This window comes from Epinephelus lanceolatus, chromosome 18, assembly GCF_041903045.1.
Source record: "Epinephelus lanceolatus isolate andai-2023 chromosome 18, ASM4190304v1, whole genome shotgun sequence".
Lineage (NCBI taxonomy): Eukaryota > Metazoa > Chordata > Actinopteri > Perciformes > Serranidae > Epinephelus > Epinephelus lanceolatus.
In genome coordinates, this window is record NC_135751.1 from 20,883,009 (window position 1) to 20,898,338 (window position 15,330).

Here is a 15,330-nt window from a genome sequence, read left to right on the forward strand (position 1 = left end):
TGGATTATGAAAGAAGAGGTCACTGGGCACAGAAGCAAGACAAAAACTTTTTGCTGTTGTTGTTTTGCATGTCTTTGTAGTCGTTATGCATCTTTTTGTGGTTTTGTGTGTCTGTGGCTATTTTGTGTCCTCTCTCTCTCTCTATCTCTTTGGTGTCCTTTGTGTCTCTTTGATGTAATATTGTGTCCTTTTTTAATCATTTTGTGACTCACTGTTGTTGTTTTTCCCTTTTTACGGTTATTTTGTCACTCTTTGCGGTTTCTTTGCATCTCTGTGTGATCTTTTTGGCCCTCTTCAAAGAATTACCACATCATTTTGAGTCTCTCTCTGATCAGTACGTGTTCATTTAAGTGACATTTTGTAGATGAAGGCCAGAGGGGCTCCCTGACATTTTACTACCTGTGTGCAGTGGGCCTGCTTAGTAATTCATTCATGACTGTATTAGAGGTTATAACCAATGTTTCTCACCTGGATGGGAAGCACAATGAGTGCCACAAAGATCATGATGACCACCAGGAGCTGCGAAGGCCAGATTTGTGGGGTGACGTCTCCGAAGCCCACGGTGGAGAAGGTGACCACGCAGAAGTAGAGCGAGTCAAACAGGGTCAGGTTGTTGCCCGCTCGTTCGAGGTGTTGGATGCCGCAGATGCTGATGGAGGTCGGCAGGGTGGGAAAGATGGAGAGAGTAGGAGCAGAAAGTGAGCATCGCTGAGACTTCACATGCTGGACGTGTAGTATACATGCCCGTGGGAGCTATTATATTTCGATAGCTGTGTCTCCTGCTTGTATGTGTGACTGCGGAGATGGGGGTGGATGCATGCTTGAGCGCCTTTGTGGGACACTGTATGTTTGTGTATATAGGTGTGCGAGCGCAAGCTGCGCATATTATTGTGTTCTTTAAGGGATAGATGAGTCAACAGGCAAATGTCAACCCTGAAACGGTCAGAGAGCTTAATTCATGCTGTGTGTAGGATCTTCTGGATTAGCTCAAGCTTTCACACCAGATACACAGCGAGCTGACACATCCTCCACTGCACCGAAGCAATCGCCAGTTGTCATTTCGGAGCACTATCTCACTCTCGCAGTAACCAATTACCTCTCTGCTCTGTCTTTTTATCTTTTTGCTCGAGGGGCAGCATTTTTTTATTCTCCGATATCATTTATTCTGCATGTATCACACTGTTGCTTTGATTCTCTTGTCCATCTCATCCTCTTTCTGCTCCTTTCCTCACCCTGCCCATGGCTTTGACACCTTTCACTTCCTGTCAAACCTTCATTTAATGTCTCTCTTTTCCTTTTTTTCCGTCTTGGTCGCCCCCCTTTCTACTCCATGTCAGCAGCAGGGGTACCCACCATGTAAACATGAGGCAGACCAGTGTGCTGATGAGTATCACCACCTGGTTAAACATGGCTGAGTGGGTCCGCTGGATCGCCCTGTGGAGATCATTCTGCAGAGACACACACACACACAGATGTAAGATAACATATGGAAAGCACTATGGCTGCATTTTTAAAGTGTAAAATGAGGATAGTGGGAGGGAGACAATAAAAAAATGGATGACATAAAAATAAAATCACCAAAAAAGGAGATGAAAATGAAAGTGTAGGAATATATGGAGCAGACAGGGAGACAGCTTATTAAAAGATGTGAAGCCAGCTTGGATGTCAAAGGACAGATGGAGGCAGGGAATGTGAAAAGCTCCAATACCGAGCCCAAGGTGCAAGTTTAAACATTTTGCGACCGATTTACCTTCAATGCAGTGAGAGCTGGTGAGCTGAAATGGCACAGACAGAGAGGGGCAATCGCATGCCAACAAAATAACACATAACAGAAATGCTGAGATGAAAGTAATGAAAAAATTGGATAGGGAGATAGTGCTTCACTCACTATCATGTTCTCCAAAGCGTGTTTGGCCAGCCAGCAATTGAGAAATACAGGGATGAAGAGATTTCTGAGGGAGGGCAAAATCACCTATCAAGAAGAGGAAGCGTCAGTCTGCTTGGCTGTCTCATCACAGTTTTTTTTTTTTTTTCATATGTTGTACACATTCACAGGATCTCTTGCAAGGAGAGGGTTTGTGTGAGCATGTGCTCATCGTGATGTCATTTTCTGAATTACACTGGCAGGTTTTAAAAACAGGTGGTGTGCTGTCAAGTCCTTCCACTCACAGTGATCATGAAGGGAACGGCGCTGATCATCTCCAGAATGAAGGGGACACGTAATACTTGCTCCCAAACGTTGCCCTGGAAACACAAACCACACGCAGAGGTCAGGAAACTCCATTGTCATGGCGACCTTCGGGAATTACCACATAAAGGGGCCTGATTGTGGAGAGTGGAAGGGAACAAATTGACGGACTTTTGCACCACAGAATTGATCAGGATGTATGAAGGCTTATACAACTCCATTGTGCAGACCCTTTAGAAAGGAGAGAGCATTACTCTCTTTCCTCGAAGCTTTTCCATGCAATTAAGATGTCAGCCATGGCTGTTTTTATGTGTCTGCCACCTGCATATGGCTGACCTGAATCTGACTAGTGTAGGTGGACAGGCACGGGGTATGTCCACAGGAATCAGTCAGCTCTAAATGCTAAGGCCTCTAGCCTCCAGAGTAATCTGCAGAGTGAGCCCTTTATAGGCTTATAGTGTCAGGTGCATCAAAAGCAGGGCAACCCGTTGATTGATCGGCCCCCCACTGCAGCAACACAGGGGCCTCCCCTAAAGTTTTTCTGATGTGTCAATAACAGGATGATGCTAAGGCCCGCTGAGGGGCTTCAGACTTCAGTTTAGTCGAGTGAGCACACACAGAGGAGTGCAAAGTGGACAAACACCACCTTGAAGCACATTGCATGCATGCACACATGCCACACATCGTAGCCACAGACATCACAAAGAGCTTCAGACTGGCTGTTAGGGGGCGGTGAGTAACTCACCTTGTAGCTGAGGTACACGAGCAACATAGTTTCTGAAAAGCTGATGAAAGCCACAAGCACCTGCGAAATGAAAGAGAGAGAGAGAGTTATAGAGAAACGGAGAGATGCAGACACAGAGGGAGAGCGGAGACAGAGAGGAGTCGGAGAGAGACCAGAGCAGAGAGAAATTAGGAGTCGCAGAGATGGAAGAGGAGAGCGTGGGTGGAATCAGTAGGCGTGCTGATGATTGAGTTTCAGAGGGAACAGATTTAAGTGAAGCAAGAGACAGTCTGGTGTCTGATTGTGTACATTTATGTGCATCTAATCACACTGCAAGTGCAAAGCCGTGTCAGGGTAAATGATCTGATTTCACATATTTAACCCTGGAATCATGTGATCCAAATTACACACAGACAAACCAACAAATAGAGAATGCACAGATTATACCCAGCACTGTGTGAGTGCGTTCATGTATGTAGATATATGTGTGAACAGACTGAGGCTTTGTTTACACAGGAGTGTATTGATCTAACTGACCTGCAGTGCCCACAGCGGTAGAGGTCTATCCACCCAGATGATCAGTTTCCTGCACAGCGGAAAAAAGGCAAGAATAGAGAGCAGGGGAGAGAGACGGGGCAAAAAAGACACCAAAATTAAATGGAGGCATTTCCCACAATGGAAAATACATTAAAATCATTTTCTGCCCAACACAATGCCACTTTGAAGGGACCATGAACAAAACTCATGTCACTATGCTCAATTTAATTACACTGTTTACAACTGAACAACAGTAGAGTGCCCAGCTGCCAATGTGCTCATATTGTTGGAGAAAAGTAATATTCACACAGCCAAATGGAAATTTACAGCCTTATTGTGGGAGAAAGGCCGTTTTTTTTTTCTCCCAAAGACACCCTGGGGTTTATTGTGGCTGCTTGCCTGCCCGCGCTCTGATTTGCTCGTACGAGTCTGCTGCCTGAAGCAGAAGGCGGCCCATCCCTTTCCTGAGCTCACCCTGTCAGGCTCCTTATTCATTTGGAGCCAGAGCTTAGCCAGTGTCACCAGCCACCAATTAGATCAATAGGTCCCCGAGCAGGAGACATGGCACAGCCTCAGGTCCGTGCACACTTCCTAGTTTCTCCCCCGCTCTCTGCTGCTGTATATTACACGCTTTATCTCCACTAGATCGCTGTCGATTAGGCTGCACAGGCACTACATACATATTATGTTGACAGATAATCAATACGGTTGGATTGTGACAAATGAATGTGGATCTGTAATGCTCAATATCAGCATTGTGAGTTGCATCGGTAAAGCGAAGTTGCATCGATTGCATTATACGACGTTTCCGACTAGCGGGCCGGTGTTGGGGAGCCTTTCCTCCAGGGTGTGCGGTTTCATGGTCCTTGTCTGCAGGCAGAGGCCATCACTTCTAATGAGAGACTCGCATGCTCACCAGTCAAACCCACTCCAGGGATGGGATGATGTGTTTTGTTTAGTGCAGTTGACTCCACTCCCGCTGCAGGTGGGGGAGAAACAAAACCACAAAAACAGCAATAAAAGTGACTTCCTCTCACCAAAACTGAACCCTCAGCTCAGTCCAAATATCAGTTTACCTTCCTGATTGCATCTCCACCCCCTCTCTTCTCCTCTCCCACCATCATCTCACATCCAATCCTTTTACAGGATACTCTATACACACACACACACTGTTATCTCATTTATTGACCTGGTGCACTTGTTTCTGCTATCAGGCCTCAACACTCACAAAGACTTTGTTTCACCTCATTAAACCCCTGTTATCACCATTTCTCTCACCAGTCCTGCTTTCCGTCTTGCGGGTTGTCCAATAAGACTCTGACAATATAGAGGAGGCAGCTGAGCACTTTCAGAGCGAAGTTAAACATTCGCACTCGCAGACCTGCGGTGGGAAAAAAAAAGATATGTCATTAGAAATAAAATATCAGCAGCTGAATTTACAAAGACAGATTTTAATGTGTTTACAAGTGTTTCTTTTAATATTCTTCATGCATGAGTTAAAAATATGACACTCAATAAAGCTCTGTGAGATTCTTTGCTCTACGCACGTAAGATGCTAATAAAGGTAGAAGACAGTGCGAAGACAAAACAGAGGAGCTCTGGGGAACCAATAGCTGCTCATAAACCATTTATCATCACTACCAAAAAGCTCACCAGTACCTCAGATTGTTCTCCAGAACACTATTCATCACATCTTTTCAATAAAGCATGCGCAGCCATGCTTGGCTTAATGCAGCAGAAAATTTTGAGTATTTTATCTTGTCTGCTGAAATTTAATCTTGTATCCCTTATGCCAATATTTCTATTACATAATGTTATTCAGGCAGCGTTTTACCTCTTAATAAAAAAGGATGAAAGCAAAAATGATTACAAAATAGATAAGACACTTGTTTCAAGTTAGGGTTTTATGATGTTAGATTTTATGCACGCAGGAGAGAATATAATAAAGGTATAACATGTCTATAAATGAGTCCACAGATGATCTAACTCATGACACAGACATATAAAAAACAAAGAGTGGACAAGCTGAACCACTGTGATGAAATGCAGAGCAAGAATGACGGCACATCACACGCTGAAGTAAAACAGTAACAGCAACTCGTGTAAAAAGAAAGAAAAACACACAGCGCACAGAGAATTCACCCAGCTAATTGCAGACAACGAAACTGTGATCCCAAACACAGGCAACTCACTGGATCTTTGGTTTTTGATGAAGAACAGCTTGAGGCGCTCCTTGAAAGTGTTCTCATTCACATAGAACTCTACCTGCACCCTGAGGGAGGGATGGAGAGATGGGCAGAGACAAAGACAGGGAGGGTGCAACAGAGAGGAGAAAAAAAGAGGAGGTGATTAAAGAGATAAAATACTTCTTTTCTGGAGTCAGAGGAGAAGAAACAAGTGGAGGGCTGGGAGATAAAAGGGAATAGAATAAAAGGTGAGCAAGAAAAAGTGTACAATTGAGCAAATTGGAGATGGAAATGGTGATAATGATTATTTGAACACTGAAAACTATGGAAATTGTGACTGGCTGCATTAAAGACTAATGGGTTTTGGAGGAAATGGTGTTCCAGCTTGTCCGGCTGCCCAAAGGCCTAGACAGCTGCAGTCAGTCTCGTTATCTCCACTGATTAAATATAGAGCAACAAATTACTTCCCTCTGATGTTGCTGCTGAACATTGGAGGCCATAATTACTGCTCTTTCTCCCTTTCCATTCAGGCACCCTCCTGTTACAGAAGGACACACACATACACATCTACTGTACAGAGGCCTGAACTACACACCTGTGGCAGGGTCATTAGGATTATTACACCATTCACATGCCCATCTGACATGGACGCTCGTGGAGAGGTATGATTAAAATGACAAAGAGACTCTCTTCAGACGGCTCTCTTACGTGGAGCTCTAACACATAACCAGACAGACCGACAGTGACTGCATTTCCTGTCTGACCACCTCGGGGGAGAATTCTCAGTAGCTTTCCTTTCATCCTATGGAGGAAAGAGTGGATGACTCAGGTTGAGGATGAAAAAACGCCAGGCCGCGGCTCCCTGGTGGTCCCCACAACACACGGACAGATGAAAGAGAGGCAGAACAACTGCAATCTATTCTGTCTGCAGGAAGAGGAAGAGATGGGGAGGAGAGGCGGGTCTTCCCAGGGTTCCAGAGTGACGCTGTGACCACCACCGCACATGGTCAGACACGCACAGACCAAAACTGGCGCTTTCCCAGCAATATTTGGGGGCAGGGGGGGTAACTCTCCTCATTGTTGCTATAGCAACACAGGATTCGTTGTCTTTTCCCTCCCTCTCACATGAGCGTATGTGAGCAAACACATACTTGTGAGTGTGTGTGTTCAGCCATCGAAGCCGACAGCCCCGCTCCAACTTGTTGATGGCTGCCTCCACTCTGAGCAGCCCGCTGACAATAAGGCTTTTACACACATGATGGAAAACAGAGGGACATGCAGATACATACAGCTTCCCCAGGCTCGCAAAAAAGCTCAGGGGTGTGTAATTGCAGCTTCGGATTAGAAAATGACTTGGTATGAATTGCTGCAGAGACGAGACACCCTGCAGTGTTTGCAGTGTGGCAAGTAAGAAAAGATTTTGTGCCTGTGTGAGAGGTGAGTTGTACTGAGCTAATCGACCATACGACTGGCTGAGTTCTTTCGTGTACAGACCAATCAAACAGTCAATACCACTGTGGCCCATTATCACCAGTTTTCTATAGTAAATCATTACTCATCCATTTAAGAAAAAAAAGAGAACAGAATGCATGCAATGGCATTAGGGTAAACATTTTTACATTCAATGCAAGACCTGGCAATGGTGGAATGATTTAGCACTTAAAGAAGTAGTCACTGCTGGCGAGATGGTCTTTTCATAAAACTGAACTGTCTGTGCAGTGAAAAGATGCAAATTCCTGAGATGACAGAGAAAACACAGAAAAAGGGCTGTGGTATTCACTTTTGCTCAAGAGGTAGAAAATCTACCACCTGAGTGCACTTCACCAAACCAGACCAATTACGATCCCACTGGTATTAATTTGTGTTGCTCATCCACAAACAATATGGTGGCCAGTTGTTAACAAACTATGGCCTTGGGTCTAGCAAAGCATTTATCACCAGGAAGCGCTGAGCTGGGACAGTTAGAGTGTGCTTTGGAGGTGCGGCATTTTTTAAGCCGAGATGCTTTGGTTTTGTCTGGTTGTGATGATACGGAGTATCCGCGGAAGTTAACATGTTGGCATGGCACTAGGTAAGTATTTGCTTTGGATGAGGGGAAGGCTGAAACAAGTGGAGAGAGAGAACGGACCAGCCGGTCTGTGTGGGTTCATGAGAGGAAACATAATACATATACAGTATATTAACAGAACTCTCCTTATTGTTGTTCTTAAGCACTACATGTAAGGTGTCTGTCTTCGGTGCATTTGTCCCTCCTCCACTGAGATTGAATGGCTGAAGTGACGAGTCTGGTGTTTTTACCACATTTTTCATTTCTGGCCTCAGAAAAAAATGCCCAAGCAGCAGTGCTTGGTGCAGAATTCACACCCAGAGCCTCGTCACACTGCCGGCATTTGTAGTGCAGTGTAAATATCCTCCTAACTTTTTTTTTTTTTTGTATAATTCTCTTTTTATTGTTTTTTTTTTTTTTTTAGTACAAACAATAATATCACTCAGGATACAAGATGTACCATACAAGTGAAAAAGCTCAAAACGACAAAAAAGATGAAACTGAAACAGACCCTACCAGTAAAAGTAAATAAAATTTAAAAAAAAATACATGAATAAGTAAGTAAATAATAATAAAAATAAATAAATAAAAAAGAAGTCACAGGGTAAGCAGTATCATCATCAAAAATCAGCATACAACGTCATTACAAATCCCAATGCATATCACATTTTCCTTATAAAGCCTCGCTATTCACATCACATCTCATTTACAAGTTGCATAAATCCACATGGTCAGACAAAATCACAAAGAAAATACCACCCAGGTCGTCCCAGGAAGGCAATAAGGCACCAAAAGAGCAATAGAAAGAGCCCCTACCTTTTGTTTGGTATGCATATTTCTCCTTGCTATTTTTTGTGTACTTAATAAGTATAGAAAACTAAACATTACCATAGATAATAAAGTTCCAATGTCCTCAAATGAGACGACAATGAAGTGCCAATGTCTTCAAATGAGTACTTACTAATTAATGGTGTATTACTAGTGAACCTTGGCCACTTTTGTGTTGGGATCGATAGAGATAGCTGCCATCTTGTTTGTACATGGATTAGTGTAATTGTGCGCTTACTACCACTAGATGGCACAAAAAGTGTCCATGAACGAGGACAACAGGTCTAAGTCAAGAAGAATGAAGTATAAGGTCAAGTAAACCCAAAATGTGATGTCCTCATATGCGGACGCAGGGTCTCAGGAGGATATAAGGCACTCGCATTGCAAAATATTAAAACAATACACTGGCCTCAGAAAAGAAAGCTTTGATTTAACAAAAACAAGGAAGTACAATCTGCAGTTCAAGCGACAACCCCACAGTCGGATGACATGTTTCACGGCATTCGGTGGATTTTTGTTGGAAAATCAGAAGGGAGATCTGGCCGCTGGTAAAATGAAGGGACATTTACCATAGTTCATTTACACATACTACCCACATTGTTAGGACATAAAGCTGGTTGAAAATCATCAAGTATCCCTTTAGCCACAATAGTAACCATCTTGAAAAAGCCAATATTGGAAACTATAGTCAACAGTTTTTTTGTTTTTGTAGTGTGCTTATACCATAGACTGTATAAAATAATGGACATAGCTACTATGACATCACCCACTGGTTTGTGGACTCTTGTTTTGAAGTTCGACATTTTGGCAGTCACCGTCTTGGTTTTTTGGAGCCTGAAGTGACCAATTTTGGATTAGAGGGTGGAGCTGTGGAGAGGCGAGGGATGGATCTGGCTCATAGACTGTAGCAAGGCCTCGCATACAGCCTGTCACTCAAAGCGGCCTGGCCTTAAACATGTGTAACTTTAAACCTAAATAAAATGTAGTAAAACAGGTGAGTTATGTCATAATTCCTCCCCCGTGCAGTTGTGATGAAGGGCAAAATTAACGATGGAGACCAAAGCTGTTTTTTTGTACCAGGCTGTAAACATGTTTATTTTTTGCTGTCTATGGGGATTTACTCGCTCTTGGAGCCAGCCTCAAGTGGCCATTCAAAGAACTACAGTTTTTAGCAAATCCATGTTGGCTCATTTTTTTGCCTTGGTGGTTGCCACTTGGCAAATACACTGTTGTTGCATACATTTACTTGAAAAATAATCAAAAAGACTAAAATATAACTAGGTTTATTAAAATGATGATGTAATCAAGATGATTCACGTGTTAAAATGTAAGGCTGGTAAACACTTGGGAAAGTAATTCTCTTAGCCATCTATACAAAACTAAAACCACCCTGTGTGTTATGAATAGAAATGTGCTTTTTGTCAGGTCTTCTTAAAACCTCCACTGTGTTGAGTTTTGGGTTATCATCCTCATAGCAAACCAAAATGGTAAAAGCTTTAATGTTTGCTTTTCCTCAAGCTAATGTTCTTTTTTTTACAACCAAATCCATCAGGCGCTGCACCTCCACGCCTGGCCATGACAGTGTTTTTCTATTCTTTGCCAAATATCCAGTTTCTTGCTGCCTGTTTGCTCTCACCTAAAGTCACTTAAGGTGACATAAGTTCCTAAATCCAGCCGTCCGTGCATGTCTTCATTCATCAGAGTCCTTTAAGCCTCTTCAAACTCTGTGAGAAGAAGCTGTGATAACTTCCTAAGAGAAGAGGATCATTTCAGAGGTCATTTTGCCCTCAATGTGTTTCTCTAAGGGAGAGATTTTCCACTTCAGTGTACAACAGAGGATGAAAAGTAAAGTGGAAATATAGCCCAATAAAGACTTGAGCTGTGGGATAGATTGAGAGTCGGGATCTTTAATCTAAGGGGGGAATGGGGGAGAAAAACACATTAAAAACTCATAAAGGGAATTATATCAAAACAAAAGAGACACATCACGATGGCACCTCTGGGCAATGGCCACAAATCTGCCCCCCAGGGCCCCCCAAAAAGCAAAGGGAAAACAAATGATTACATAACAGAAAAACTCTGCTGAGATGTTGTTGTGCAGAAAAAAAGACATGTCGCTGGAATAAGGAACAAACATTTTGGTGGATCGCATAAGAGCCTGACACACTGTGCTGACAGTTGGCCATCAGTCAATGCTGGGCCATCAGTGAGCATCTGTCGCCCTAGTTTTTGCGGTATACCCCGCACTGTTGGCACTGGTCGGCTCTTACCAGCTGTTTTTTTTTTGCCAATCCAGAGCGTCGAATTGGTGTCGGAGGCAGTGGAGCCCTTCAGTGAGTGAAACCACTCTGATTGGCAGTTTTGCTCATGAGAAGAGAAACAGAAGTGAGAAAAGCAAACAAATGACTAAAGTCAAGAGAGAGAGAGATCAAAACAAACTTAAAGGAGCTATATGTAAGAAATCTAAAGCAAAAAGTCGTAAAATCATCCTAATATGTCACAGAGACTAAGGAATAATGTTCATATGACATACTGATCTCACCGACAACAATAGTACAGCCAGAATATTCGCATTTAAAAAACATTTTTACGGTCCACAAATCATGTTTATGTTTTGAATTTGTGTTTTGGTCTGTTGCGCCACCCACCGCAGTCTACCAGTCACACAGTCAGCAGAGTTTCAGCATCAGTTACAGTTACGACTGAGCTACAGCAGCACGGCAAGCAGCATTAGCAGTGTCCCAGTACATAGCATTAGCAGCCGGCTCCTCCTCCGCTGTATCCCGACAGCAGCGTTAGCAGCAGAGAAGCCGGACTTGCTTGAACGGTCTGCTGGAAAACCGAAGATCAAGGACGCGGCAATGCAGCCCTGCCATGGCAGCCGCCCGTGGGCAAACAAATCAGGCTCCAGCGTGCTGCTGTCCAGCAACCTCAAATCTGTAGGGGAGGGGGGGCGAACACGACTCGTGGCAGTATTTTGAATTTGAGTGCAGTAACCGTTGTAGCCACATTCTTACATACAGCGCCTTTAACTTTAACAGAAACGGTTCGTAACTGTTTTTGTTATTGTTAACTAGCTCATGGTAAATATTCTTTGTTTTTTCAACATCGAAGTGTGTTGTGTTATGTGCTAACTGGCTAACTAGTGGTCCTGGTTTCTCTTTTTGAATGAAAATACACACTTCAGCTACCTGCTGGTATGGAGAGTTATTTTCTCTCATGTGAGCCCGGTCTCACTCTTAAGACGTCGAAATCCGTGACTTGGGCAGTGACTTGCAGTGTGAGAAACCAACAAAAAAGGCGTCCTTTGATGTCGGCATGATACACAAAGACGAAAGTTAAGGCAGCAAAAGTTCGACAGGGGCAGGCAGGAGGGGTGGTGGAAGGGTCCAACAAACACTGACTTTCATCCCAAGAGAGCGGTGTTTCGAAATCTGGCACTTGGGCAACCACTCGCAGTGTCAGACACTGACAAAAAAGCCGTCCTTTAACGTTGGCATGAAACATGGCCAGTTTCCATTATAGTTAAACTGCGCCCAGTGGAGTCGGGGGGAAATGCGGCAGAACAAGGACGAAAGTTAAAACGGCTAAAGTCCGACTGGGCCTGGGGGAAGGGTTGGAGAATGGGTCCAACTATTACAGACTTTCACCCATGAGAGCAGTGTTTTTGTGTCCCCTAAGATTCGAAAGCCAAACCCTGTTCTTTTTTCCTAAACCTAACCATGTGTGTTTGTTGGTGAAGGAAAAAAAACATCAATTCGCAGTGTTGTACCGATGTAGTGTGGTCATTTTGCAAGATTGTATACGTTAAATTTCCTGTGAAAACAGAAGTGTATCTTAAAAGAAGACAATACATGAAACAGGCAGAAGCTGACACAGTGTTCCAGAACGTCAACAACCAACACACCCAGGGTACCTTTCACATCGTATGTGGACGTGGACAGTCCATGTCCAAACGTCAATATGTGACAAGGTCTGAGTGAGAATGTGCTGCTCATGCAGGCGCAGAATGTACATGCTAGTTGGCCAGTGGCTGTCGCCTTTGTGGTGTGTTCAAACGCAACATTCTGGCCGACAAAGAAGCGACATGAAGCGACGTACAGTTGGCCTCCGTTGCCCCCGGTTCTTTGATGTCGTTTGGTGTGTCTAGGCCTTAAGATTCACAAGGACAGAACAACCCCCAAAGAGGTCCTCCTCTGTTTCTCTCTGCTCTGCTCCGCATTCAAAATGTAGGTTTATCAAACTAATTAATTATTTTTGAGTCGAGCATCTCAAATCATCTCATGGGCTTTAATAAAGCAAGAGCAGCAGCTTTAACAGCTGGAAACAAGAGAACGTGAAGAAAGGGGCATGGCATAACATTTCAAACCTGAGCCTGGGGAGAGAATTAGCATTTCTGCATTTGTATGTATACTCTGAGAGTTGGAGTGTGAAAGACAGAGAGGGAGGGAGGGAGAAAGATACAGAGAGAGAGAGCAGACACAAAAAAAAAACAGATAAATACACACAGACAGATGGACAGAAAGACAGAGGGGGGACATGCGGAGGAGGATCTTTGAGAGAGAGCTGAACCTTGTTCTCCTGCTGCTTCCACCCATGCCTGTGCTCCATAATGACACAGCACTGGCCATCTAATGACACAGTGGAAGAGACTAAAGTAACCCAAAACTATGCGTGTACAACAACACAGCATTGGCTCATCACAACCTCCACACACAACTCAGAAATAGTATTCATACCAGTCAAGTAGAAAAAACCCCCAAAACAAACAAACAAAAAGAAAAGAAACAAGAAATAAGGAAACTGAGTGAAAAATTCTACCCTGTATACCTCCCAGTGAGATCAATGACATCAAGATTTAATTGAAAGCAAGCCAAAAAAAAAAAAAAGAAAATTCAGATTCGCCACTTGCCTTTGAGAAATAAAAACTGAATAAATATTAAAAAGCTCTAGACGGGAAGAGAAGGGATTAACCTGAATGCCAACAGTTAAAACAGAAAAACTGTTTGAGCAGAGGTCTGCATGTCAAGTCTGTTACTGCTGTGATATGGAAACGACGACAAACGACCATCGTGGCATTTATTTCATGAATATTTATAAGATGTAAAGGTTAGAAAAGGTAACGGCTAACACTAGTGGAAATGTTATTATTAAAACATTTGTTCCCATTGATTGGAAAAGACACGCAGCTCCTGGAGAACCATTCTAGAGATGAATGCTGACGGCCGTAAACCAGTTTGAAGTTCGTTACTCAACATACTGTGTCGCTTAAGATGAATGGGGTGCCTTTGAGAAAAGAGGGCACAGCTAAGAGAGCGAAGCATGCAAAAAGGAGACAAAGACATTCAATAATAACATACACAGACTCTAAACGAGGGCAGGAGAAATTCAATGGAGGCAAACAAATTGCACATCACCACAAGACCGCGCTGACAGCTTAAGAGAGGCAAGGTGTACGCAGCTTCATCTCACCAATGGTCAACATGGCTTGTCCCTGACCCAGATACACAACAGCCACACACATTACACTGCGCTAATGGCAGGTGGAGAGGAATAAAGACGGAAGAGAAATGGGAATATGCTTAAAAAAAAGAAAAAAGAAAATAATTTTCTTGTGGTAAAAGGCACATTTTTCTTTCAACACTGACAATGCATGAGTTCGTGCTGACTGAAAAGAATGTCAGATTTTTATTAATGCCTCTCGTTGCTGCCATAAAATTGGTTTTAACACTCCAATGAAACAAGCAAGTACTTTCTAATGACTTAATGATTACTGAGACCTTTAAAGAGTCTCTTTCTCTGCTTGTCTTTGTATAACTAAGAGAGGAAATTAACCAGTTTCTGTCGTGACAGATTTTTCTATTATTTAATCAGAACGTGCATATGTCTACAGCCTCCGACAATCGCTCTCTCTACCTCACTGGGCTCAGCAAAGCACAGCAGGAAAACAGCAGCCATCGTTTACAATAAATGTGTAATGTATTCCTCGGCGTCTTGACAGTAAGTGAGCGTGCAGTGTAGCCTTAACTCAGAGCTATTTCCTGACTAACGCCAGGGTTCCCATGGATTCAAACTCTCCATACATCATCTGTGGAAGTGCTCCAGCCATTCTTCCCCTCCTGCTCCCTGACGTAAACCGGCGTTACATCATCCTTTCCTGAAATAATAACTCAGTATTTATTGCTTATAGGAGGATCTGTTAACACATCTCTTTCGTTGACCTGGAGTACAAGCAGATCACAATGGATGTTTCAGTGTTCCATGAATTGCTCACTTAAAAAAAGGCCGCAATTATTCTATCCTGAAAGGAAATATGGCTTAAAGTGAAGCACAACTCTATTAAAAGCCCTCCAATGACATTCTATCCCTTCAGATTGCATTAGCCTCGGATATGCGCGGGCATTCAACATTTGATCAAATCACAGTGAGATATCAATCTGCTTCGTCTTCGAATCGCCACTCTGAGAAAGACATGTGCGATGCACAAGTGAGTGAAACATGAGCGAAATCATCTTTATTGCCTGTCCCTGGTGTCTCTGGGGCTGTTTGGATTTGAAAGTCCTGTGGTGTATTAAACTAACACAGTTTGGGAATAGGGGAGCTGTGATCAGCGGACAACCGTGTTTGCGATCCCCCGCAATAGCGTGGCACAGCAGCTCCCTGCCCTCAATCTGATGCCACGGGGGCCCTCCAGCAACATCGAGCACTGCTAGAGCCCAGAAGTGCTCAGACACATGCTAGTCGACCCATGGCTGTGTTAGTATCCACAGCAGGAAGACTCCTAAGTGTTGACAGTGGTCGTCTAACTGAAAGGCTGTTT

The 15,330-nt window shown here is 43.5% G+C and overlaps 1 protein-coding gene across 2 annotated transcripts in view; it reads right to left on the minus strand.

The window, feature by feature from the left end:
- Window positions 1–15,330, minus strand: part of kcnt2b (potassium sodium-activated channel subfamily T member 2b) — a 58,752-nt gene that overhangs the window by 34,067 nt on the left and 9,355 nt on the right. For both annotated transcript variants that reach the window (XM_078161287.1, XM_033645804.2), the window contains exons 2-10: window positions 5,642–5,721; window positions 4,728–4,830; window positions 4,366–4,428; window positions 3,450–3,498; window positions 2,934–2,993; window positions 2,170–2,244; window positions 1,889–1,972; window positions 1,354–1,448; window positions 469–649 (exon numbers count right to left, since the gene is read on the minus strand). In XM_078161287.1, coding sequence (XP_078017413.1) covers window positions 469–649; window positions 1,354–1,448; window positions 1,889–1,972; window positions 2,170–2,244; window positions 2,934–2,993; window positions 3,450–3,498; window positions 4,366–4,428; window positions 4,728–4,830; window positions 5,642–5,721 — 790 coding nt within the window. The remainder of the gene's footprint in view (window positions 1–468; window positions 650–1,353; window positions 1,449–1,888; window positions 1,973–2,169; window positions 2,245–2,933; window positions 2,994–3,449; window positions 3,499–4,365; window positions 4,429–4,727; window positions 4,831–5,641; window positions 5,722–15,330) is intronic.